Source organism: Peromyscus maniculatus, chromosome 5 (assembly GCF_049852395.1).
Source record: "Peromyscus maniculatus bairdii isolate BWxNUB_F1_BW_parent chromosome 5, HU_Pman_BW_mat_3.1, whole genome shotgun sequence".
In the NCBI taxonomy this organism is placed as follows: Eukaryota; Metazoa; Chordata; class Mammalia; order Rodentia; family Cricetidae; genus Peromyscus; species Peromyscus maniculatus.
In genome coordinates this window covers 52,874,565-52,899,869 of record NC_134856.1, presented here as the reverse complement: position 1 = coordinate 52,899,869, position 25,305 = coordinate 52,874,565, and the positions used below count along the sequence as shown (strand labels likewise).

The following is a 25,305-nucleotide window of genomic DNA, read 5'->3' as shown; positions in this document are numbered from 1 at the left end:
TGCCCTGCCAGCCCCCACCTGCAGGATCCCCAGGGTGCCTGTGCTTACCTCTTTGCCTATCTTCTGCTCAGTGCCGCCCACCCTCCCCTGGCTGCAGATGGAGCTCTCCAGGGTGCCCCCTCCACAGCTTGGGAAAGGTCACACAGCCTTGGAGGCCGGCAAGGGAGTGGATATCAAAGCCCCAAAGAATTAAGAGATCATGGAATTTTACAGCCTAGTGGCCAATTTCTAAGTCATGCACACTAATGGGCAGCTAATGAAGGATTCTGGGCAGAGACAGGAGCATGCCCTGAGCCCCTGAGCCTGATTAAGGAGTACAAAGCTTTAGCTGCTGACTGATCTTTTTCCTTAGGAGGCTGGGGCAGGGGTGTGTGTGGGTGGGCTGTTGAGCCTCCTGGCCCCTGGAAGGTGTGGTATGGCACCGGTCACCTATGTGCTACTGGGCGTGGCCCCTCTCCCTGCCAGCCTGGACTCCTGCCCTGATCCTGCTGCCTACTCCCCTATAGCATCCACCTCCACCTCCCCAGATTTAACAGCCCCGCTCTAGTGAGGAGGACATGGAGTTGAAAGGCTATCCAGCTCGGCATAGCCACCAAACACCAGACCCCAGGCCAGCAAGTGAACCGGGCCATAGCCATAGAGCCCCAGGAGCACCATGAAAACAGAAGGCGCATCCCCCAGATCCTGCTGAGGGAGGATGGCCCTTCCACATGCTGTCCTCAGACCTGGGTCTCCAGAATGACATCTAAATCCCTAATGTTTCAAGCCACCAAGCTTGTGGCATTTGGTTACAGCTGCCCCAGGAGCTTTCACTGGGGAAACCTAGTGACTTCCCTATTCTTTTTGGAGTCTCTTCCATCCTTCTTCGTCCAAGTCCTTCTACCCTTAGTACTTCCTGTGTGCTAACTCTTGTCAACACAGGGCAGGGGGCCAGTGGAATCACAGCCTTCCCAGGCAGTCACGCTGAGACGCTGTCAGGCATTTAGTGAGCACCAGCTGTGTGGAGCCTCAAGGAGGTCACCAAGTCAGGGTTGAGATACTAGAAACACAGGAGGAAACAACACTTTGGGGCCGTCCCTGACAGATAGGCTGATTGGATGGGGTGGGGCCCTGGGCAGAGAAGATGTCTGATGGAAAGCAGTTCTCAGCAGGGTCCATCCGAGAAACAGCAGTAGACAGGCAGGTGGGTTCTCGGGCCCCACCCCGGGGCTCACTGAGGCAGGAATGCCAGGGGTGGACTGGCCACTTGTATGCAGGAGCCCTCCAGGGGATCCCCAAGAAGAAGCCGATGAAATGCCTGGCTTGATCTTGACATCTTAGTGTGTCTTCCAGAGCAGGGCTTGTCTTCCGCCAGCTGAGTAGCCAGCGCTTCCAAGGTTGCCTTCCCCTCCTAGAGCTCATTAGGAATCAAGATCGTCGGGCTTCCTCACAGTGGAGGCAATCAGTCTGCCTTTCAACAAGCTACATCTGAGGCACGGGCTTAGTTTGAGAAGCGCCCACCACTGGCGTTGTAAGGGGCAGGGAGATGACCTCCCAGGGGTGCTTAGGGACCCTTCCACAGATGCGCCTCCATGAGACATACTGCCATATCACCACATTGAGTGATGGTGATAGACTCAGCCCAGCCAGCGCCTTCCACAACCCTCCCCCAGACTAGAGGGAGGCCTTGAGGGGCTGCTGAGGGCAGAGGCTCTGAAGAAACTGACCCCCAGCCTGCAGTGGGTGGGATCGACTTCTGGGTGCCTGGCCCTGATGGATTCCAGCTGGGCTCTGTCCTGTAAGCTGCTGGCAAAGCCACACCCCCAGGGAGGGGCCTCTGCAGGTCACAAGAATTAAGACATCCCGCTGAGGTCCATTGCAAGCTTCTGGGACAGGTGGTCCTGGTCTGGCCTCTCTGTCCTTCAGACTTGGATCCTTAACCCAACATCTGCCCTCTAGGGTCCCCTTAATGAACAGCTCAAGAGCCCCATCCCTGCGGAGGTAGACTCTCCTTCCACCCGCCCCCCAGGGCCCCAGCAGTGCAGCCAAAGCACCAAGAGGAAGCCTAAGTTCGAGTCTGCTGACCCAGGACTGGGGGGTACCTGCCTGGGTTTGGTAAGGATTAGGGCTCCGGGCACTGCGGGAGCTGAAATTGGAATTACGGTTATAGGTGGGGGTCAGAGAGGAAGCACCCACCAGGAGAGAGGAAGCTGGGGCTTTGGAGGGGGGGGGAAGGAATGAGGTCAGGGTCGCCTGGAGATTAGCGGGAGGACAGGGGAGAGAAGAAACGTAAAAAGTTAGAGGGCCGGGGTAAATGAACATGGGCCCCTTGGGAAGAGAGGAGTGGAGACTGAGGAGGCCAGGGCAGGGAGGAGTGCTGTGGTTGCCCTGCCTGATGCTGACCTGGTTTTGAGACCTAAGGGAGGAGAGAGGAAGGTCTGATGCTAGCCTTCCCTCTCTGTCCCGCTGCGGCCCCAGTCATGGAAGGGCAGCCCGGAGGGAGCAGCGGTCTTCTGGAGAAACGCCTCCCTGCCGCCACCAACCCCACTCTGTCCTCACTGGGTGCCTTGTTCATCCTCCTGAAGTCCGCCCTGGGCGCCGGCCTGCTCAACTTCCCGTGGGCCTTCTACAAGGCAGGAGGCTTGGTGCCCACCTTCCTGGTGGCACTGGTGAGTCACAGAGGTGTCTAGGGGCGGGTGGAAGCCGGCTCCAGCTCTTCCGGGTAGGCTCCTCAGGGTTGCTTCTGCAGAGCTGGCTGTCTTGTGTACGGCATCTTGGGATTTTATTTCCGAGCCTCTGCACCCAGGAGACATGTCCTACTCTAAGCGGGTCACATGCAGGAGCTGTCCCACTGAGTCTCCACAGGCTCTTAGGGTTAGGATGAGCTCCATCATGCCTTGAAGTGTTACCCAGGGGGAAAAGCCACAAGCTGTAGGTGCACACAGTTATATCTCCTCAATGCTGTGCTTAGAAGAAACCGATACAAGACGAGGACAGTACTGGATGTAGGACTGTCCAGGGGTGAGGTGGGACTGTGTGCTGAGGGGCTCAGCTTGCACATCCTAGGGCCACACAGGCACCTCTGCAGCTCTTCCCATGTAAGTTTGGCCCATGAGGGAGGGGTGTACAAGGGACTGAGCTCTCAACAGTGCGCACTCAAAGCATTCTGGGAAATCACAGTGCTACCTGAGGCCCGCTCATGTGTCCTGTAAACTTGGATGGCTGAAGAGTGCGTCTGGGCAGTGCAGACAGGGGCACGCACAGGAGCCTGTTTGTGGGATCTGGGGTGGGTAGTGGGTTCAGGGCAGTAGTCTAACTCACATTTGTGTGAAATTATTCACTATAAATGATGAAAGACAAAAAACAAAGCATGGAGAAAGCCCTGGAAAGCAATAAGTAAAACAGCCTCCCCCATCCCCCCACACAAACCCCAAACCCCACCTCCTCTCAGAGCACTCACCTGAGCCTGCACCTGAATGCATCCGGCCCCAGCTCCCCTGAGGGGTGAGTGAGACTGTCACCATTTCACAGGCCAAACAGCAGGTCTGCGGGCCTGCTTCACACCACAGACTGGCCTGAGGGTCTGAGCCAGACATCCCTGTCCTGCCCACATCCCTAGCCATGCCTCTCAAGAGAACAGGAGAGAATTTTCAACTTCCTAGCTTTATGAAGTTTGATCTCTCCCATATGGCAGAGCTATAAGAGTCCCAGACCCAGACCCAGAGCATCTGGCAGCACCCACCACCCCTGAAGCTCTGGCCTTGGGCAAGGCTCTGGACCACTTGGTAGAAGCCCAGGCCGCCCACAGCTCTGGCCTTTGCAGAGACTTCACGGAGGGCATACCTGGGCCAGCTGGCCTGTGAGTCATGCCTGTAATGTACACGGCCCCATGGTCCCCTCTACAGGTCTCTCTGCTCTTCCTGATCAGCGGCCTGGTCATCCTGGGCTACGCAGCCTCCGTCAGCCGCCAGACCACCTACCAGGGCGTGGTTCGTGAGCTGTGTGGGGCTGCCATGGGGAAGCTGTGTGAAGCCTGCTTCCTGACCAACCTGATCATGATCTCTGTGGCCTTCCTCAGGGTGATCGGGGACCAGCTGGAGAAGTGTGAGTCCCTTCCTGGCATTAGGGTAACCCAGGGTGCAGGGTCTGTAATGACTCTCGGGCCCCCAGTTGATGAGCAGGACATGGGTAGTTGACGGACCTCAAGGGGGAGGGGACAGTGGAGGCAAGCCTCACCTGAAGCCCCAGGGTAGTTAGGAAGGAAGCATGAGAGAGACTATGGCTGCAGGTGAATGGCTAATGACCATTTCACAAATGGGAAAGTAAGCCACCTGCAGAGAGGCCCTCCCAGAGCTTCCCAGCAGCACCTTTGACGGGGGCGCTGTGAAGACACGGGTTCTCATGGCTTCTGGTCCTCTGCGGAGCATGGCTGCAGCTGCACTTGGCGTGTGTTCCTACCTTCTGTTGGCATGGGGCCAGGCATGCGCCTGCTGTGCCTTCCACCCTGACTTACAGATGTCTGCGCCATCTTGCTTCATTTCCACTTGACCGTTGTTCAGATCCTCTGGCTCCTGTCTTAATTGTGTCATGGACAAGACTATCCTCTCTGCACCATTAGGAGATTTAGAGACTGTTAAAACCCACTGTGTCCCAGCGCTGGTCAGTCTTGGCAGGCATTCCCTGTTGTTTTGTTATTTTTGTTTTGAAACAGGATTTCAGTAGCCCAGGCTGGACTCGAGCTGAGCTCACCATGTAGCTGAGGATGACCTAGAGTTCCTATCCTCCCTTATTATTATTTTAATCATGTTTTTGTTTGGCGTGTGTGTGTGTGTGTGTGTGTGTGTGTGTGTGTGTGTGTGTGTGTGAATGTGCTTGTGAGTGCTAGTACTTGTGGAGGCCAGAGGTGTCAGATCCCCTGGAGCTGGAGTGACAGGCGGTTGTGAGCCGCCCAGTGGAGATGCTGGAAGCCAAACTGGACCTTTACACGGGCCGTACATGTTCCTCTCCGAGTCGTCTCTCCAGCCCCATGCCTCTGCTGGGCACTGTGATTACAGCCGTGTGCCACCATGCCTGGGTTATATAGTACTGGAAATGGAACCCAGGGGCTCCTGTGTGCTAGGTGAGCACTCTGTTCCCTGAGCTACGTCTCCAGCCCATCTTTTCTGAGTTTTAAAATGCCCTGGTTGGTCTATGCCATCTAAGAATCCGGTGTTGACACCTCCGGCTGTGACTGCAGACCTGCCTACCTCCCCCTTTTAATTCCACAGTCTCTGCTCTGTGCCTTTTGAAACCTCATGATTAGGCCCATCCTTTATTAATATGAAATATTCTGCTTTCATCTCTGGCATGAAGCCTCCCTCTCTATTAATAGATTCACCAGCTTCCTCAAGATCAGTGTCCACGGGTAGCCTTCCCATTCTTCTTCTCTGAAGCCAGTTAGCTACAGCTTAGAATTGTAAATGCATTGCTTGTAGACAGCATATGGCTGAGTCTTATGGGTTTTTTTTTTTTTAAATCATCTTGACAACCTCAGGCTTTTAATTGGAATCTTTAGGCTTAATTGGAATTTAGCTGTTGCTAGGGTTAGATTGCAGTCTACTGTATCACTGTTCGTGTTTTTCTTTCCTGCCCTGATCCCATCATTATGACAAGGCCCTGGCTGTGGGATTTTAGAACCTCCGACACTGTCCAGTGTCAAGGAATATGGAGGATAGCCTCTCTGAACCTCCCAGTGAGTAAATGGTCACACCTGTGGCAGGTGGCATCCCTCCCACACCTCAGATCCAGAACTGACAGTGAGGCAGTGTTGACAAGTCAGAATCGCAGGGATGGAGCACTGTGCCTGAGTCCTTCCTGAGATATGCACCACCCCAGGTCTCGGTGGCCTGACGGGTAGAGAGAGCACTCTCACCTCTTTATGGTCTGTCACTGGGGATGTGGCTGTCCTTGACATCCCACCCTCTTGGAAAGGAGATGCTAAAGAGAGCTGGAGTGCTCAGGGGTAGTCACCCGATGAGGTAGGCACACTGACCCCATCAGTGCTGAAGACCTCATGGGCTGTCTAGACATTTCAGGTTTGTGAAGGGGGTAGTATCATTCTGAAGTGAGGGCTGGTGTTTCCTGGCTGCAGGAAATTCTGTGGGTGAAGGGTCTGCACCCCACTCTGTGTGGCGTTCTAAAACCCACTTAGGATCTCTATGTACCCTTCACCACCCGCCTCCTCTTGGTAGCTCCAGGGTGTGTGTGTGTGTGTGTGTGTGTGTGTGTGTGTGTGTGTGTGTGTGTGTGTGTGTGTGTGTGAGAGAGAGAGAGAGAGAGAGAGAGAGAGAGAGAGAGAGAGAGAGAGAGAGAGAGACTGAGAGAGAGAGAGACTGAGAGAGACTGAGACTATCCTGAGTAGTCTCTACATGATGTACATGATGGTGACCAGGCTGTGGGACCTTTCCTCACCTCACCAGCTGGGGGCGCTGTTCTCACAAGGCAGTTATTTCTATGCACAGCTAGCTGCCTTTAGTGAACTCTGGAGAGGGCTTACTCACTGCAATGCAAGCGACCCCACGACCCTCTCCCAGCCTCACCCCTGTCCAGTGGTCCCCTTGCCTGGGTTCCTGGTCACTCCAGTTCAGGCTGTCTGCCACGCCTTGCCTCCCTCCCCCGCCTGGCCTCCCTCTTAGACCAGCTCCGCATTAGCATCTTGTTGTTCTCCACGGTGCTTTCACAGAGAGGTCGTCCGCTCCCCTGCCCTTCAGGTGTGCTGTGGCATGGCTTTGTCCTGCACTGTGTGGCATAAGAGACGGTATGGCAGGTCTAGGTATGGCTTTTAGGATGGGCAGTTTCCAGCTTGGGGAGCTCCTGGGTGCCATAGGCAAAGTGGAGCCAGCAAGAGGGCCTGTGAGGAGAGAGAGAAGGCTGAGGGAGGACTCTAGGGTCTCCAGCAGGCACCAGGCTGCTGCTGTCCAGGGCCCTCCAGACCAGCTCTGCCATCAGCCGGGTGCCCCTAAGGGTCCCAACCACACTTGCTGGTACTGAGGGGCCAGCCCAGCTCCCCCTAACATTTACACTGCAATTTACAATGTGGGCAAGGGTTGCATTTCTCAGGCGCCCAGCTGTGGCGTGTGCAGTTACTGAGCACCAATGCAGAGCTGCAGCAAGATCCAAGCGGCTCACTTGCCCCCAGCAGTGCAGCCAGAGCCCCACGTGGTCCCATCTGACCCGAGCTAGCCACTGGGCTTCTGAACCAAACCAGAAAGGGGCCTTGCTCAGCTCTCGGTGCCACAAAGACAGAGAAGGAAGCTCAGGGTGTGTTTGTTGAATGACTTCATGAACTGTGGGGTTCCTTCCTTCAAGGGGGGGAGATGGGCCCCACTTCCTTTCTGATCCCTCCACGCCCCGGTGGACTTAGCTACGAGCCCATATGTCTGTACGGTGTGGTGACTTCGGGCTCCACGGCCTAGCTCCTGTCCTTGTCTCCAACAGTGTGTGACTCCCTCCTGCCCGACGCCCCACGGCCCTGGTATGCAGCCCAGAACTTCACTCTGCCCCTGGTCTCCGCCCTGCTCATCTTTCCCCTGTCAGCCCTTCGGGAAATCGCCTTCCAGAAGTACACCAGGTACGGGGCCTCCGAGGCTTCTGGGCAGGGGAGCTGTGTGACAGGTGGGCAGTGACCGCTTGGGCAGTACTGTGTCAGAGAGATAAAAGAAGGCCAGGTTTGCTTCCATTTAAAAAGAAAATTGGAAGTTTTGCAGGTTCTGTGCACTCACAGTAGAAAATAGAGATAAGCCAAGAAATGCTAACAGCAGGCCTTTAAAAAATAATTTTAACTTACTCTTCAATAATTTCCTACACGTGTACAGTGTATCTTGATCATATCTACTCCCCGTTCCCACCTTCCCCTGCCCCCGGATCCCCTCCAAATCTCTCTTTCCCACCTCTCTCTTCTTTCCTCGTTCTCTCTCCCACTCCCCCTCCTTTAAAATCAATTACCCACATGTGTGTAGATGTGGTGTGGGGCTACCATCGGAGCATGAGCAACGTCTATAGGCCACGCCCCCAAAAGGAAATTAACTCCAGCAGCCCCTCAGGTAGGGGTGGGACTTTGTGGTCCCCTCCCCGTCCATGCCCCTACTGTCCACACGGGAATGTTGGCCTGTCTTGAAAAACCAATATATATATATATATATATATATATATATATATATATATATATATATATTTCTTTTTCTAATTAGCTTACAAGGCAGTTGTTTTCCCTGCGGATTGTTCCTAGGTTCTTAGTTTTGGTTATACCCCCCCCCTTACATTTCCTCCACTACCGTGCCTATCTATCCACACTTGAACCGTTAACCTCAGTATCACCCCTGCATTTTATTATCACGTGTGCTCCGCTATCACCTTCTCTGTTAAGGCTTCGGGGACTCATGTGAGAGAGAACATAGTGTCTGGCTGGCTGGGACTAGGTCACTTCCCTTAGTGTGTTTTCCAGTTCCATCCATTTCCCTGAGCATTTCTTCACAGCATTGTAACAGCACATCTTGTCGTCTACCCGTAGCAGGCTTCCCGGGCCACACAGCCTCGCAGGCTACACAATCGATGGACATGATTTTTTCATTCTTTTTTGATCTTGAGGCTTCCAGGGATGGTATTGAAAAACCAAAGCCTAATAGCAGACAGACGCCGCCCAAGTTCGGGTTCACCACTGGCCTTTCCCTTGTGTGTGAAGAGCAAAGCACTTTGTAACCTTAGAAGCAGGGGCCTCAGAGTCCAGGCCCTCCACAGCTGCAGCCCACAAGACTCCTGTGGCCTTCAGGCCACAACAGGCTCTTCCCCTGTCCTGTGGCCAAGCCTGAAGATGTTCTGACTTGGATATCAAACCCAGTAGCTGACTGGCACTCGCTGGTGAGAGGACAGATGTCCCGCTTGCTCTTCCCTAGGATGCTGGGCCATCCAGAAGCCACACCTCTGAACTCTGGACCAGAGCAACACTGCCCAGCCACTCCTTGGGGCTCCCCGTATGGAGGGGGGGTATGGTGGTTCAGGAGGAGAGCTTCCTGCCTCCACTCTAGCCAGGGCAGAGCTGGGATGCCCCTGTGGGCACTGGCTGTGTGTCTCTGGTGCAGTCTCTGATTCTGTCCTGTGTGCCAGCATCCTAGGTACCCTGGCCTCTGGCTACCTTGCCCTGGTCATCACAGTGCAGTATTACCTATGGCCCCAGGGCCTCGTGCGCCAGTCCCGACCCTTGCTGAGGTGAGTCTGGGTAAACAGTTCTGCCTGCTTTGTGGTTGGGAATGGGGTTCTTGGAAGATCCTATGGGGCTTGCCTCAGAACCCTGGCTCTTTCCCATGAGATCCCTCCCGTTTCTGATGTGTGATAAAGCCAAGGAAGTTCTCCTTCAGAAAAAAAACCAAGGCACCGAAGGCCACTCCTGGGCCAAAAACAGACACACCCTCTATGTGGAGGCTGTAGGACCTGACAGATGCCCAGGCTTACAGAACAGTGGGGCTGTTGAGCAGCCCAGAGTAGGGCTGAGTGAGGTAGGATGTCATGTGGGAACTCAGAGCTACTTTGAAGACATTTTTTTTTTTTTGCCATGGGTGAACTAGGACACCCTCAGTGTTCTGAGCAGAGCAGGGATGGGGCATGGCTTATTCCTGAAAAGGATTACCAGGTCGGCTATGGGAGTCAGGTGTAAGAATATGGACTAGGCAGGAAGTCCCAGCCTAGGCCCAATGCTTCAGGCTGGGGAGCATCCCAGGCAGGTGATAAGATGTGGTCAGATGCTAGGTGTGTGGACATCTGTTTCTCAGGGAAGGGCACAGCTCAGGGGCATGTAACTATAGTCTCCACTCTTGGAATTTTCTACCACAATTGAACCAGGGCCCCAGCATGTCCACCCTGTATTGGGTCCTGCAGATGATGTGGTTGTCCGGGCCGGGAACTACAAGTAGCAAGGAAACAGGAGGATGCATGTCCCAAATGGTGGAGCCTGAGGGCCAGGGCACAACAGAAGCCAGAAGGTGGCTTGGAGCCATCTGCTAGATGCTCGGTGGCTGGTCAGCTGTGTGTGTGCCTGCAGTTTGAGGGAGGCAGGCTAGGGCGCGCAGAGTGGTGGTGATATCTGGGGACATCTTTGGAGGCTGTGGTGCTGAGGTCTGCACTGCTGGTCTGTGGAGCTGTGGTACTGAACTAGGAGCTGGAAGAACCTGGGTGGGGTGGGGGTTGTTTTTGTTGTTGTTAAATTTTATGTGCATTGGTGTTTTGCCTGCATGTATGTCTGTGTGAGGGTGTCAGGTCCCCTAGAACTGGACTTAGAGTTGTGAGCCGCCGTGCGGCGCTGGGAATTGAACCCCGGTTCTCTGTAAGAGCTGTCAGTACTATTAACCTCTGAGCCATCTCTCCAGCCCCGGGGTGGGGTTTGTAAGGTAGGTGGGGTTCCTGGGGCTGCTGTGACAAGTCCCTGCAAACGAAGGCCCTCAAACAGTCAGGAACATTTCCCTCGCAGTGCTAGCTGGGGTCAGAGGTCCAGCTCACATGTTCAGTGAGACCATGGCAACCCTTTCTGGAGTTCCCAGGAAAGCCTCTTGCTTTTCCCGCTTTTAGCAGCTGCCCACAGTCCTTGGACCGAGACCCTTCCTCCTCCGAAGCCAGCCATGTGGTAGCTCTGCCCTGCCCCCTGGTCGTGGCACCCCTGTTACAACTGGGCAGAGGTTCTGGTTGCACGCGTGTGGTCTCCTGTGGCACACCGGACTCACCGCCATGATCCAAGCCACTGCTCATCCTAAGCTTTAGCCCTGAGGGAATACGTTGGCAGAGTCCTGGGCGATATCAGGATAGGGATGTTTTGGGGGGCTGTTAACGCTTCCACAGCCCAAAATGCTGACTGCAGAGGACTGCTGTTTATGTCCCCACTGTGTGTCCCTGTGGGTGTCAGAGACTGACATGAAGAGTTACTTAGCAAAGCAAACAGGGTCTCCCCGACAGGAGCCAGGGGAGGGGACACTGGCTCCTTGAGGTGACTTGGACATAGGGCACACCGACCTTGCATTTGGGGAGATGTGTTGGGCAGTAGCTGCGTGTCTCCTAGCATCCCACATTTGGGATAGGCAGCCTCTTGAGAGAAGATGGGGGTCCTGTCTTGCCACTGCCTTGCCCAGACCCCACCCACCCAGGCAGTATCAAGTCACCCGATGTCCACGAAGATGTATTTAGGAAGTGCAGCGTTGAACAAGCTTCCCCTCAGCCCTGGAGCGCGCTCACAGACTCCGCCCTGCCAAACACATCCTGCAGCCACACTCCATCACATTTCCCTCATTTCATTTGAAACAAACACTCTCAAGTCGAAGGTGGGTTCCGCTCCGTAGTGAGCACCTGCCCCTGTCTCTTCACAGCGCGCCCCCCTGGACCTCTGCCTTCAGCGTCTTCCCTACCATCTGCTTCGGATTCCAGGTGCGTTTGGAATGTGTTTGGAATGTGACAGTTCTCAGGCTCCCAAGCCCTCTGGAGAGTGCAGCTTTCCCCCCCGAGGGAGAAGTCTGAGCACTTGCTCTGTTCTCAGTGCCCAGCTGTGCCCATGGGCTGTCTTCCAGAGGCCGTGGTGACATCTGGGCCACCTAGTGGGGATGTGAGCTGTCATGGAACTTGTCTCCCATGCCCCCAAGTGTATCAGCAGTACCATGTTGGTTGGGTCTGGAATCCTGAGGATGGAGCGGGGACCTGGGACACCCTTCTCTGAAGGGTGATCACAGAACTGCCGCCAGGCCTGGGGACAGAGCCACCCACATATATACTTGCAGAATGGGTAGATTCTGCCCTGGGCCTTGGAGAAGAAAGACCACCACATCGCTTAAGGTTTTCCTGCCTAGAGGGTATAGGAAGAATATAGAAGGCCACGAGACAGGACAGGGGACCATGCCTGGCTAAGATCTGCCTCTCTTAAGCATCCATCACCGCCAACCACTTCACCACGAAGCGGAGTTCACCGGGATCGGTGACAGCACCCAGGCCTTGTGCCTCCCCCCCCCCCCCATCCTCCAGTTCTTTTCTTCCGCTTGGATTTTCTTTCAGAGCTGTGTTTGATAACCCCCTGCGACATTGCCATTTCTCAGCCTGGCCACTGACTCAGCCTCACTTCTGGGGCTCAGTGAGAGGCTCACGAGACGCTCGCTCGCTCGCACAGCTGATATTTTGAAAGCTGCCTGGTGATTTTGCCCTGGGTGTGGTCAACACACAGCAGCAGGCAGCCTGTGCAAACCCCTTCCAAATGCTCAGAGCCCTCACCTTGACCTCGGCCCCCTCCTTGGTTCTCCTAGCAACCAGGCTGTGGTTTCCAGGGTTTCCAGGGCTGCAGTGACTGGGGAGCTGGGAAGGACAGGATGCGAGTGTGGGGGTGGGGCGCAGGCCAGGGGTGGATGAAGGATCTGGAGAGTCAGGAGTCTGAGGAGATATGTGAGGATGAAGATGGCCGAGCTTGGCAGCTTGGGCTGGAAGGAAGGAAAGGCAGCAAGGCTTATAGCCATCAGGACTTCTGACAGGATTCAAACACACCACCTCTCCCCCGAACACCTTTAGAAATAGGACACCCCTGATCCCAGCCTGAACTGGATCAGTGAAGGGCCTGGTGGGGGCAGAGGGCTGCAGACTCTGTCTCTAGCCCCCCTGGCGCCCCTGGCCCCCCTGGCCCCCCTGGCTTTGTTTTAAACAGCTTTGCCAAGGCTCAGGTCACCTCATCCAACCGCCCTTCTACATTGTGGCCACGGTCAGTGTGCAGTGTGGCCACCAGCAACTCGCTCCTCCGCCTCTTGCCAGCCTCCGGTGACCATGGCTCTGCTCTGTCCGTGGATCTCTTTGCCACTACGAGTGGTCCGTGACGCTGTGCCTCTGGTCATCTGGGCCACGGGTGTCAGATGCACCTCATTCCTTTTGTTTGTTTTTGGAGACAGGGTTTCTCTGTGTAGCCCTGGCTGTCCTGGAACTTGCTCTGTAGACCAGGCTGGCCTCAAGCTCAGATCCGCCTGCCTCTGCCTCCCGAGTGCTGGGATTAAAGGCGTGCGCCACCATACCTAGCTTGCCTCATTCCTTTTAAAAGCCAAAATGGCATTCGATCAGGTGGACAGCTACAGTCTGTGGACCTGTGACTTGGCTGTGCATCCGAGGCGGCTGTCACTTGGCTCATGTGTCCCCCTCCTCTGTGCATCGACGGGGGAGTCTGGCAGCACTTGCTGCCCCCACATGCTGTCGTCAGGTGGGTGCATAGGGAAGGCAAGCTTCCAGCACTGCCAGATCCGTTGGCTGTCCTGGCAGGTACACAGGGCACACACAAAAGTGCTCAGGAGGGAGGGAGGACCCTGGGTTCCACCACTGTCAGCCGAGGGTCTGGAATAGTCGCCACTGCCTGGCTGAGCCGGCCCCCAGCTCAGGGGCTCCTGGCCATCAAGAGAAGCCTGGGACAGACAGTGAGTGTCCACCACTGCCTGAGGTTCATGGGTTCCTGCCCCTGGGTTGGGCCAGGAGGAGCGAGGCCTATGTGCAGTCCCACTGCCCTGTGCTCCAGGGCTCCTGGGAGCACTGTGGTCCCCATCTCACACTAAGTGGGAACCAAACATGGCCTAATGGAGGGCTGGAGCTGGTCACTGTTGTTTGGCTGCCAATGGAGTCAGGAGATGCTCCTGTGTTACCCGGGCATGGTTCTGAGCTGGAGATGGTGACCCAGAGATGACAGAGTCACACATGGTGGGGGCTGGGGCCATGTGGGAGGAAAGAGCTCTGTTTGGGATGAGGGCAAGGGTGTGACTATGGTAGGTAGTAGGGATGCATCCTGATGGGACATCTCCACCCTGTGAGCCCCATAGGGTCCCTCACCTGCTGTGTGGTACCAGGGCTTAGGCTGCCACCAAATTGCATTGGCTCGGCTGCGTGTTTTACACAGAGAATAGTCATCATGATATAGCATGTTACCTTAAACATGTTTTTACTTATTGTGTGTGTGTGTGCACGCTCATATGAAGTGATGAATGTGTGGAGGTCAAAGGACAACTTGTAGGAATCAGCTTCTCCTTCCACCATGTGGGTTATGGAAATCGAACTCAGGGCATTGGACTTGGTGGGGGACTTTGGTGGCAGCTCCTTTACCTGCTGAGCCAGCATGTTGGCCCATAACTTGCTCCTTTTTATTTTTTTTATTTTATTTTTTTTTTGGTTTTTCGAGACAGGGTTTCTCTGCATAGCTTTGTGCCTGTCCTGGAACTCACTTGGTAGCCCAGGCTGGCCTCGAACTCACAGAGATCCGCCTGGCTCTGCCTCCCGAGTGCTGGGATTAAAGGCGTGCGCCACCACCGCCCAGCTACTTGCTCCTTTTTAAAGTGTAATCACAAGTGTGGTGTTTCCACGTGACCTCCCGAGAGTGCCCTCACCACCTTCTCCATCAGTAGCACCCACTCTACCCAAACCGCTGTTCCGTCCTCTGTCACTACAGATGTGGGGTCCCAGCAGCTTGATGGGGTCCCAGAGGCGTCTGATGGCATCTGGGACTATTTTGAATTTTTAACATGCATGAGCATCCAAGCAGTCTATGCAGGGAATGCTGCCCGATGCCTTCTAACACACAGGACAGCCCTCATTACGGGAATTGTGCCCCCCCCAAGTGCCTTCAGCACTGATGCTGAGGACCCCGGGCCCTGGATGCCCTGCACCCTGCTATAAATGTGTTTATCTTGTGATCTGAACTTGAGGCCTCTCCCTGGCTTGGCATCTTTCCTTCAACCTTAGGTGGTTTTTGAGATTCTTCTGCACTGAGGCGGGGAGTCAAGTCAGTCCTTTTGAGAGCTGTATAGTACTCCACTCGTGAGTGTCCTGAGATTGGCCTATGCTGCTGATGGGCACTTGGGCGCTTCCCAGCTTTGGGGGGATAACACCTCCCAGTTGTCCCTGGAGGGTCTGAGCTGCAAGTTCTGTCTTCCAGTGTCACGAGGCCGCAGTCTCCATCTACTGCAGCATGCGGAACCAGAGCATCTCCCACTGGGCCCTGGTCTCTATGTTGTCCTTGCTGGCCTGCTGCATTGTCTACTCACTGACAGGTAGGGCCTGGGGGAGGGGAGGTGCCCCAGCGGGGAGGGAGTGGCCGTGGAAAGGGAGCAAAGACAAGGCTCCGTAGAGAGCCTATCTGCTGGGCTGTCAACACCGTTGTTCATTTAATATGTAACATCCCATACAAAAAGACTGCAGATGGGGAAACTGAGGCTCAGGGGGCATCTGTGACTTTTCCAAGGTCCTGCAGTTAGAGATGCAAAGCTGAGACCCACAGCATGTTCTGAATGTCCCAATGTCCCTGTCCTCCTCTCCCTTGCTGTTCTAAGATGTGGTTGTATCTGGAAAGAGGTTTACAAAACACTTGCACCAGATGAAGCGACTTCAAGTGCTCACAAGTTTTGTGAGGTAGGCGGAGGTCGTCAGAGGTGGTAAAAGCGTGGCCCAGAGGGTAGCCATAAGAGGCCCAAGGTCACAGCATGTGCCTATTCAGACTGGGGGCTCAGTACAGCTGACTTTAGTTATCTTTCATCTATTGGAGCCTCTGACTTGGAAGGCTTTGGGCTTCAGTGAATCTGCTGTGCAGGCTTGGACTCCTAGGGTCACCTGAGGGACTTGCCAGGGACCAGCCAGCAGATCCTATCATTTTGCGGCCCCAGGCTCTGAAGGCTGTGACTGTATTACCTCCTCCAGGTGTCCCTGTGTCAGGGCCAATAGGATCACAGGATTTCCTAGATAGGCCTCCAAGAAACACCTATGTGTTGAGGCCAGAGGTAACCTCTCGGGACAGGGTGAAGGACCTGGGTGACAAGAAGCAGTGTTGTGCAGTTGGAAGGAGCTCGCTTTCCGCTCCTGCCGGCTGTGTGACCGTGGAGGACTGAGGCTAGTCAAGGCCTTGGTTTTCTCACCTGGAAGATGGATGTGCTACCCGCTGCCTCCTTGGCTCTGTTGCGCCGAGTTGGAGGCCATGGGAGGTGGGAAGTGTGTGTCTTATTCCCCAAGGCTCTGGGACTTGCTGTCAGTGGTCACCTCTGAGCCCTGGCACCAGCCGTCAGCGACCAGCTAGTCTGCAGGAAGTGTTGGGGACCCAGCACGAGGAACCCTTCCAGAACCTTCCCACCATACCAAAGGAACCCCTTAGGGCATTGTGGGGGGAAAGCGTGTGGGACTGTGCTCATGGCAGGTGCCTGCCTCCTCCTCTCCCGCCTGCAGGGGTGTATGGCTTCCTGACCTTTGGGACTGAAGTCTCTGCTGATATCTTGATGTCCTACCCAGGCAATGACATGGCCATCGTTGTAGCACGCATTCTCTTTGCCGTCTCCATTGTGACTGTCTACCCCATTGTACTGTTCCTGGGGAGGTGAGTCTGCTCAGCCCGGTGCACCACAGGTTCTGTTCCCGGGGGTCGGGGGTACAGGTGTGTATTGTGGGACTGAGGACTGAGGTCACCTCTGATGGACAGAGAGGGGTTCACAGGCACAGTGCATGTAGGTGATGACCAGCAAGTAAGTCTCAGAACTGGGACCTGAACCCCCTGACTTCCCCCCCACCCCACCCAACCCTACAGACCCTGGGGCGGAGAGGTGCCCTGGGGAACACGCAGCTGGATGTGAGGCAGACCCTGCCGTGTGTGCAGGACTCACAGCAGCCAGAGGCGCTGGCTGAGCACTAGTGTCCATGTGTCTACAGGTCTGTGATGCAGGACTTTTGGAAAAGGAGCTCCTGGGCCACACGGGGTCCTCCAGTGCTGGCTGACCCCTCGGGGCCATGGGTTCGGCTGCCACTGACCTTCCTGTGGGTGTCAGTGACCCTCGCCATGGTCTTGTTCCTGCCGGACCTCAGCGAGATCATCAGCATTATCGGCGGCATCAGCTCCTTCTTCATCTTCATCTTCCCTGGTGAGTGGCTGCCTCCAGCCTCCAGCACTCAGCCTCGGTCTATAGCAGCAGTTCTCAACCTGTGGGACGTGACCCCTTTGGCAACCCCCTATCTCCAAAAATATCTGCATTACAATGTACGACAGTAACAAAATGAGAGTTGTGAAGTAGCAATGAAAACAGTTTTAACAGTTGGGGGTCCCCACAGCATGAGGAGCTGTATTAAAGGGTCACAGCTTAGGCAGGTTGAGAACCTCTGGTCTGCAAGATCTGTAGGCAGGACCCTCATAGGATGAGGGCCTAGGTTACTGAGCCAGGTGTGGACCAGGCTTTCCAGGCCTTCTCTGGCTAAGTGGCTCTACAGCCCTAGATAGATGTACCGTGTCATCTCATCCCACAAATGGGAAGACAGGGGTCCAGGACCCAGGGCACACCTGGCCTGTGACAGAACAGAAAGGTTACCTGGTCCACTGTCAGTGTTTCCCACTGTAGAGATGGTTGGTTGTTTTAAAATACCGTCTGTGCGAAACTCACAAGGCTCACAGTACAAAGGAGCATTCCCCAAGAGTCTTCTCGGCACTGCCTGGAGGCAGATACTGGGTTCTGCAATGATGGCTTCTGAGGGAGCCTTCCCAGAGCGCAGGAGCTGAGGGGGTAAGTTCAAGGGGAGACAGCGGGAATACTCTCCAGATGGGAAACCCAGCAGGGTGAGACCAGAGAAAAAACCTCAGAGTTGTTTCCAGGCTTCAGCTTATGATAGGGGCCTAGGCACACAGTAGGTGCACAGCACACAGTAGTACTTCCATGCCTAGACTCTGCAATTCTGCTACGAGAAGAGCTGTGTTAGGTAGATATTGAACTTGGGGCACGGTGGCCCCATGTTGAACCATGGCCAGATGTTTTGGATGTCCAACCCAGGTTGTCTTTGAGACAGTGATAACACCATTGGGCATGGCAGCTCTCTACATGGTTAGAAGCCAGGCCAGAGAGTGTCACAATTCACTCTGGTTTGGGGGAGAGTCTGATGAATTTCAAGGTGCCTGCCTCTTTCAACTCCCTGGTATGATGCCACCTCTTTCAAGTCTGGCTCAGGCTCCAGGGGAGCCTTTTCAAAGCTCCAGCTCTTGCCTGTGCCCAAGGGAACTGCCGGGCATGGGGGAGGAGGGTCAGTGTAGGAGCAGTTCCTGGGGAGCTCCAGGCAGAAGTGGCAGGCTTTGAAACTGAACAGAACTGATGCAATGCTGGAGGTGCAACCCGGGACGCATGCATGCCAGGCCAGAGCTCTGGAGCTAAAGTACAGCCCCAGCCAAAAAGAGGCATGATTGGGGGGTGGAGGGAGGGCACTGCCAGGAATCTGCCTATGCCATGCACCTGGTTTTTTCCTCTTTCCTTTTTTTTTCTTGTAGCATATGTGGATGCACATGCCTGTGTGTGTGCATGCAGGTGGAAGCCTGAGATTGACATTGGGTATCATCATTAATTGCTTTCCACCCTATGCGTTGGCTAAGCCTGGGCTTGCTATTTCAGCTGTGCCCGTCGTATGCAGAGACCGTAGGCGGGCTACCACACCACCAGCTCCTGAATTCTAGGGAGCTGAGCTCCAGTACTCATGTTTGCATGGCAAGCGCCCACTGAGCCAGCTCCCCAGCCCCATGCTGTCTCTTTTGGGTTTTTGTTTTTTAATATGGTTTCTAGGTAAATCAAACTTGGGTCTCTTCATGCTTCCAAGGCAAGTACTTTACCAACAGAGCTATCTCCCCAGCCTCTAAAAATATTAAAAAATGGAGGAGGAGGAGGAGGAGGAGGAGGAGGAGGAGGAGGAGGAGGAGGAAGAGGAGGCTGAGCATAGTAGCACTTGCCTGTTATCCCAGCAATAGAGAGCTGAGGCAGGAGGATGAAGAAGTCTAGGCCGAGTCTGGGCTGTGTTGCAAGACCCTGTCTGAAAGAAAGCAACGAAGAAGGCACAGGCATGGCTGTAGCTCCATGGGTGCATCCCAGGACTGGGTACCAACCAGGTTCCTGCCCCTGGCAGGCAGAGGCCTGAGAGGCCATGCTCTTCAACCAAATCATTTCAGGGGTCCTTAGCTGAGGCTCTCATTGGCCTCGCCAACCCCAAGTGGCCCCCTAACCCCTGTGCCACACCACCTTTCCAGATGTCCCACTTTTCCGTGGCCCACTGCGGGGCACTGGCAGCTCTCTGCACCTCCAGTTCAGTAAGGGCGAGCCAAGTTGACCTGTGTCTCCTTTGCAGGTTTGTGCCTCATCTGTGCTGTGGACGTGGAGCCCATGGGACCAAGAGTCAAGTGAGCGTCCCCAAGATGAGGGTGGCACCTAGGGTGTACCGAGGGGCTGTGAGCTGGAATGATGTGTTCTCCTGGGCCTGGGAAACCAGAGGTGGTGGTGGCCTCACCCTCCTGTGAGCATGCGTGTAGGAGAACAGCACTGATCCCCAGCCAGCCTTCACCAGTGTGTACATACATTCCAGGCTCCATGTTTGGAACTTCCTGTCTGTTTGGAGTATAACCCAGTGGCCCAGGCTACACCTCCCTTGAAGCTTGGCTCAGGCTGGTCCTGAGTCAAAAGGTCAGGTGGCTGACAGGACTCAAGGCCACCTGCAGTGTCATCATGGTAGCAGATTTAGCTTGCCAGGGTTGGGGGGGTCTCCTCTAATCTAGACCCCCCCTCACATACCTATCTCCACCATACAGATGAAGGGGGGACCTCAGGAGGCCCGTGAAGACAGAGCCAGCCCCAGCTCAGACCCTGGGACCGGATTGCCTTGTTTATCCACCCCCTTGATGGCCACTGCACAGCTGTGGAAACAAACGAAGGCAGATTGAAGGGTTAGCTTTCTGCAGGAAATGACCACAGCCTGGAGGGTGGCATTTAGTGGCACAAATGCACTCTGCGGGCTCTGGAAGCAGTCCTAAGATCGACTGATCAGCCAGCAGGGCTGTGTTGTGGGCCTCAAACCTCTACCACCTCTTCCTTAGGAGGACACTCGTCCATGGACTCAGGCCCCAGCACCTTGCACTTAATCACACAGCAGACCCTATTTTGGATAAGTTCCTAGTCCCATGTAAGCATGCCATGTGTGGTACCTCTCAGCCCATTTCAGCTGCCCATGGCTTACACAGCCATGGATGTGGGTGCCTGCTGCAGGTCTGCGCCCAGCCCCCATCCTTCAGCCCCGGTGAGCCCAAGGTCTGTTTTTCCGGTGAGGTGAGGCTCAGACCCCTTCCGTCCTGACGGGAGTTGCTCTGGACTTCTGTAAACTAGCTGACTGGTCCCCACTGGTCCCCGGAGCAGCTGCGGACTCTTGTCACGGACAAGTTCAGCATGGTTCATTCATGGGCTTCCAAGATGCCTTTCTGAAACTGCCCTCTGTCCTTCCCACCTGTTAGCAGGTGGCGCGGTGTGTCCTGTGGGCTTCTGGGGGTGGGGGCTGATGTTGTTCAGCCAGAGATGTCCCCCCTCTGGCGACAGTTCCTTCTGGCCCCTGTTAATGCTGCAGTGGTCTCTCTGGAAACCCTGCCACTTGCTGGTCCATTGATCATCACCAGTTGAGAAAATTCCCCGCCCCCCCCCTCCCCGGCTTGCCTACCGCCAGGTGTTATGGGTACATTTTCTCCATTGAGATGCCTTCCTCTCATGATTTTAGCTTGTGTCAAGTTGGCATGAAACTAGCCAGCACAGGGGAGCTTTGTCTTGATTCGGGGGTGCTGGCCCACCAGCACCATCCGGTACTGCATCCTGCCAGCCCCACAGCCAGATGTGTTCCATTGCAGGTGCTGCCTGGAGGCCTGGGGCACCCTCACCGTGCTGGTGGGCACTTTCATCTTCGGGCAGAGCACAGCTGAGGCTGTGGTGGAACTGCTCTGAGAGGCCTCTGGGCTGTGGCCTGAGGACGCCTGTGGGTTCTTCCCATCGCGAAGGTGCTGGGAAAAGGGACCGTCCTGCCTGCCAGCTGCCTACCCAGCTCGGCTCCTCCTACGGCTCCGGGTGAGGAAGGACTGCTGGGACAAGTTACTACCAGCTGGTGACTCAGGACTGTCCATACTCAGGCTACTGAAAGCTGGAGTCTTGGCTTGAGTGTGGTGGGTCGCGCTGCCTCAGAAGGCTCTGGAGGGCTCCTCCTGCTGTCCTCCTCTGGTGGCTGCAAGAGATCCTTAGTGGTCCTGGCTTGTAGGTGTGTCTGTCATTCAGGTTCTCTGTATTCGTGGTTCCACGGTCAGTACCTGCCCTGTGTGTCTCTGTTCAAGCTCCCCTTTCCCAAGCAGGATGCCAGCTACCCAGGCTGGGCCCATCTCCTGTTAGTAAGCACTTGCCTGCACTGGCAGTATCTCCTCTTAGTTACCAAAGACGTGTGTCTTAGTTACTGTTCCATTGCTGTGAAGAGACACATGATCAAGGTAAGTTACAGAAGAGTTCATGGGGGGCTTACATTTTCAGAGGGTTAGAGTCTATGACCGTCATTGGTGGGGGGCATGGTGGCAGGCAGGCAGGCAGGCATGGTGCTGGAGCAGTAGCTGAGAGTTTACATCCTTATCCACAAGCACAGGACAGAGAGAGCATGCTAGGAATGGTGGGGGCTTTTGAAACCTCAAAGCCCACCCCCCAGAGACACACCTCCTCCAACAAGGCCACACCTCCTAATCCTTCCCACACAGTCCTACCAACTTAAGACCAAGCATTCAAACGTATGAGCCTGTGGGGCTATTTTCATTCAAACCACCACGTTCCTCTCCCTGGGCCTGTAGGCTTGTAGCCATATCATAATGCAGAATGTATTCAGTCTGATGCCAAAAGTACCAATTATTGGGGTTTGACATAAGGTTGTCTGAGGATATAATGAAATTAGGACACAGGCATGGGAACATCCAATGTCGATATTTCTCAAGAAGTACATTTGGAATGGCAACAGATGTGACAAGGGACACAGGAATGCCTGTGACCTTGCCCAATTTCTAGAGAATGGTAAATGATGTTCCTATACCTCAGGCAGTTTTCTGAAGACAAATAACAGCGTTGTGCTTTCTATAACCTTGAACATGCTAGGCTTGTAAGGCAGGTCTCTCTGCGACTGTAAACTCACTCTATCAAAGGAGCTGTAATCGTAAAGTTGAGCCCTGTCGTGCAGATGGCCCTCAAGTGCTTGGTTGCCTTGAGTCCCCTGGTTCCCCGCTTTGGTTCTTCCGGGCAACCTCTCCCACCACATTGTTTTTCAGTCTCAACTGTTTAAAAGTCCAAAGTTTCTTCTGAGACTCAAGACAATCTCTTACACAACCCCCTGCATACTTCCAACATACAAGCGCACAGAATATACATTACCATCCCAAAAGAGAGGGACAGGGGCGCAGTGAGGAGAAGTGGACCCAAGCAAGATCGGAACCCATAAGGACAAACTCCAAATCCTGTAACTCTGTGTCTGAGGTCGAAGGGCTTAGTTGGCTCCGCCCTTCCAGCTTTGCCGACAGCAACACACTTCTCTCTCTCGGGCTGCTTCCACTCCCCCCCCCCCGCATGCAGCTCTCCCTGGCGGACATTCATGGCTCTGGCACCACCAACATCTTGGGATCTCCAACACAGTCCAGGCTTCGCCTTCACAGCTTCACGCAATGGCCTCTTGGGGCTTCCATGCAGAAACTCCCCTGCCATGCTCCTGGCCCTAGCATCTTAAGAAGATTCCACAACCCATTTACTGCCTCCTGTATCCTTCACGACTCTAAAGCTAGAACCACACTGCTGATGCTGCCAGGTTCTGCTGGCTGCTTGGAATGGAATCTGACCCCCACTCCCTCTGCGAATTACATTTGCATAATCTTTGATTTGTTGATGCTTTTTAGGATCAGAAAACCCTTCAGGCCTTTTTTCCCCCCACAAGTTGCAGGATTATTTGAGTGGGGCCTCACCCTGAGGGTACCCCTCCCTTTACCCATCCCCTCCTCTTCTCTTTCAGCACAAATCACGGCCCCAACATTGAATTTCCTGGTGCTCTTTTTCTCCTCAAACTGTGGATTTTGTTTTTCTTTTTGTCCTTTTTGCCCTTTTCCATTGTAGACCTGCACTAATAACCATGGAATAGACTCAATATTGAGTCGTGAACTCTTCTCTGCCAATAAAATTAGTCCCAAACTCTTAAATTTAGCCCCCCCCCCCCCCGCATGTTCTTAGGACAAGGGCAAAAATCAGCCACATTCATTGTCGGAATATCACAAGAATGGTCTCTAGCCTAGTTGCTGATATTGTTCCCTTCTGAAACCTCTTGAGCTGGGCCTCCGTTGGTTCATGTTGCTCTTAACACTACTGTCTGCCAAGCACCATTGTAAGAGTCAGAGTCAACCTGTACACCCCACCTGTCTAAGGACCAGGTAACTTCCAGGAATGCTGGAAGTTGTAGTTCCTGGAAAATAATAAGAGTCCATCCTGGTCAGTATTTAACTAAAGCTTACTCCAAATTGGCTCAAAATTGTGGAACTGGTTTTTCTCTTGGTTTTGTAAAATGGTGGGAGAGAGGCCTTGGTAGGTTTGAGCCAAAGTGCCCCATGGTGGGTGAGGGAGTCATGCCATGCAGACACAGTGGGCAGCAGCCTAGGGGGCCACCGTGGAAAGTCACACCATGCAGACATGGCACCCACATGGAAAGTTTTATTGGGAGAAAGGAGAAGGGGAGAGAGGAAAAGAGAGAGAGAGAAGAAGAAGAAGAGAAAGAGAAAAGGGAAGAAAGGAAGAGAGGAGGTGTGCACTACTTCATGGCAAGAGAGGGAAGGAGAGAGAGGAGAGGGAGGTTTTGTTTTTTTTTTTTCTTTAAGAGGACTTTACATAGGATGATGATGTCAGGATGCTGGGCAGGCCAGGGGCAGGTCTGAATGCTAACATTCCCCCCTCTTGATTGCTATAAAAAGGTGAGTTATGGGTAGCAAGTGTAGGGGGAAATGAGGGTGCCGAATTCTCAAGACTGTTTCCTGCTGATTTTGGGATGAAGTGGGGTAGGGGAGTTGGGAGTCCGGGTCACGCACAGCGGGAGGTGTGAGTGAAGAAGCATTCAGACAGCTGTCATCCTGGACGCCCCTTGAGGAAGCTGAGAGGGTAGGTTGTTAGGGAAAAAAATAGTTATCATTGGCCTCACGAGTGGGGCTAGCCATGGGAAGAGTGATAACTATCAGGAAGAATGGGAGGTAGATGTACGTGCCCTGCTTGTACAGAACAGGCAAGGGTGAATGAGCGAGACGTGACAGCAAATATGTCCTTCACTGGGACATCTTGGAAGACCAGGTTCCAGTTGCTGAGTAAGTGCCCACTTGAGCCTGAAGAGGTGGTACCAGCCGTGAAGTCCCAGGAGCTTGGGGAAATGGCATGACAAATGGAGGGATGATGTGTTCCAGGAGTACAGGAGCCGTCACATCTGCTGTTTCTCTGCAGATGGGAAATGCCTCTAACCATCCTGTAAAAGTATCAATGAATTAGGAGATAACAGAGTTTTTATGAATGGGCATATGGGTGAAGTTAACCTGTCAGTATTCACCTGGTTGGTGTCCTTGGTTGGTGCAGTGGCTGGTGGTGTATCTGGAGGGTCCCTGGGGGTCTGGCCTTGGCATGAGTCTGGCAGGAGGGGTGGACTTGTGCAGGAACCTGCAAATGTCTGTAAAACCACTGGGACCTGTCTCGAAAAGCTGTGACCAGTAAAGTCCACAGAAATTAAAGGGCTCTCAAGATTTGTGGTGATATTTTATTTGTGCTAAAATGTGATATTTTCTTGTATGTTAATAAATAAAATTTGCCTGGAGATCAGAGGTCATAGTCAGCCATAAACAGAAGTCAGGCGGTGGTAGCACACGCACTTAATCTGATCACAGATCACATGGCAGGCAGAGTCTCTGTGTGTTCAAGGACACAGCCAAATGTAGTGACCCACGCCTTTAATCCCAGTACCAACCATAGAGACCTAGAGGTCTGTATAGACAGGCAGTGACGAGGAAGTGATGTGGCTGGGCTTAGAGCCAATGAGAAGGCAGAACAGGAAGACAATAAAGACACAGATTAGACAGGAAGAGGCTCCCTTGGGAAGCTACAGCGATGTGCTGTGCTAAGGTGAGTTGGTGGCTATTGCTCTGATCTCTACGGCTTGCACCCCTGTATTTGGCTCTGTGTTTCTTATTTAATAAGACCGTTTAAAAATTCGTTTACAAAGACTCTGTAGTCAGTGTTCTAACAGTTTATCAAAACTGCATATATCAATGCTAAAACTCTGAACCTCTGAAGTTACTTCTGAAACCAGTTTATCCTGTACCATGAAGTCTATGAATGAAGCATACCTGTCTGTCCTTTTAACAGGAAACTTACTAATGAGCTACCAAGGGTCTTGTAACCTTGGGCTTGGGGGAGAGAGCAAAGATTGGCAAAAATCTATTGGTACCCTGGTTGGTCATCA

At 54.0% G+C, this 25,305-nt stretch overlaps 1 protein-coding gene across 2 annotated transcripts; it reads left to right on the top strand.

Moving 5' to 3' along the window:
• The first annotated feature begins 1,398 nt into the window (after positions 1-1,398).
• Slc38a8 (solute carrier family 38 member 8) lies at positions 1,399-24,989 on the top strand. Of its 2 annotated transcripts, XM_076572204.1 has the most exons (11): positions 1,399-2,094; positions 2,458-2,648; positions 3,885-4,083; positions 7,456-7,588; positions 9,121-9,222; positions 11,364-11,421; positions 14,933-15,047; positions 16,210-16,357; positions 16,687-16,895; positions 19,126-19,177; positions 20,663-24,989. In XM_076572204.1, exons 2-11 carry the CDS (start codon positions 2,460-2,462, stop codon positions 20,754-20,756), a joined length of 1,299 nt encoding a protein of 432 aa, XP_076428319.1. In that variant the 5' UTR covers positions 1,399-2,094; positions 2,458-2,459; the 3' UTR covers positions 20,757-24,989. The 2 variants fall into 2 exon arrangements, with proteins under 2 accessions (XP_076428319.1, XP_015863909.2); XM_016008423.3 differs by lacking the exon at positions 1,399-2,094 and having other exon boundaries at positions 2,327-2,648.
• The last annotated feature ends 316 nt before the right edge of the window (positions 24,990-25,305 follow it).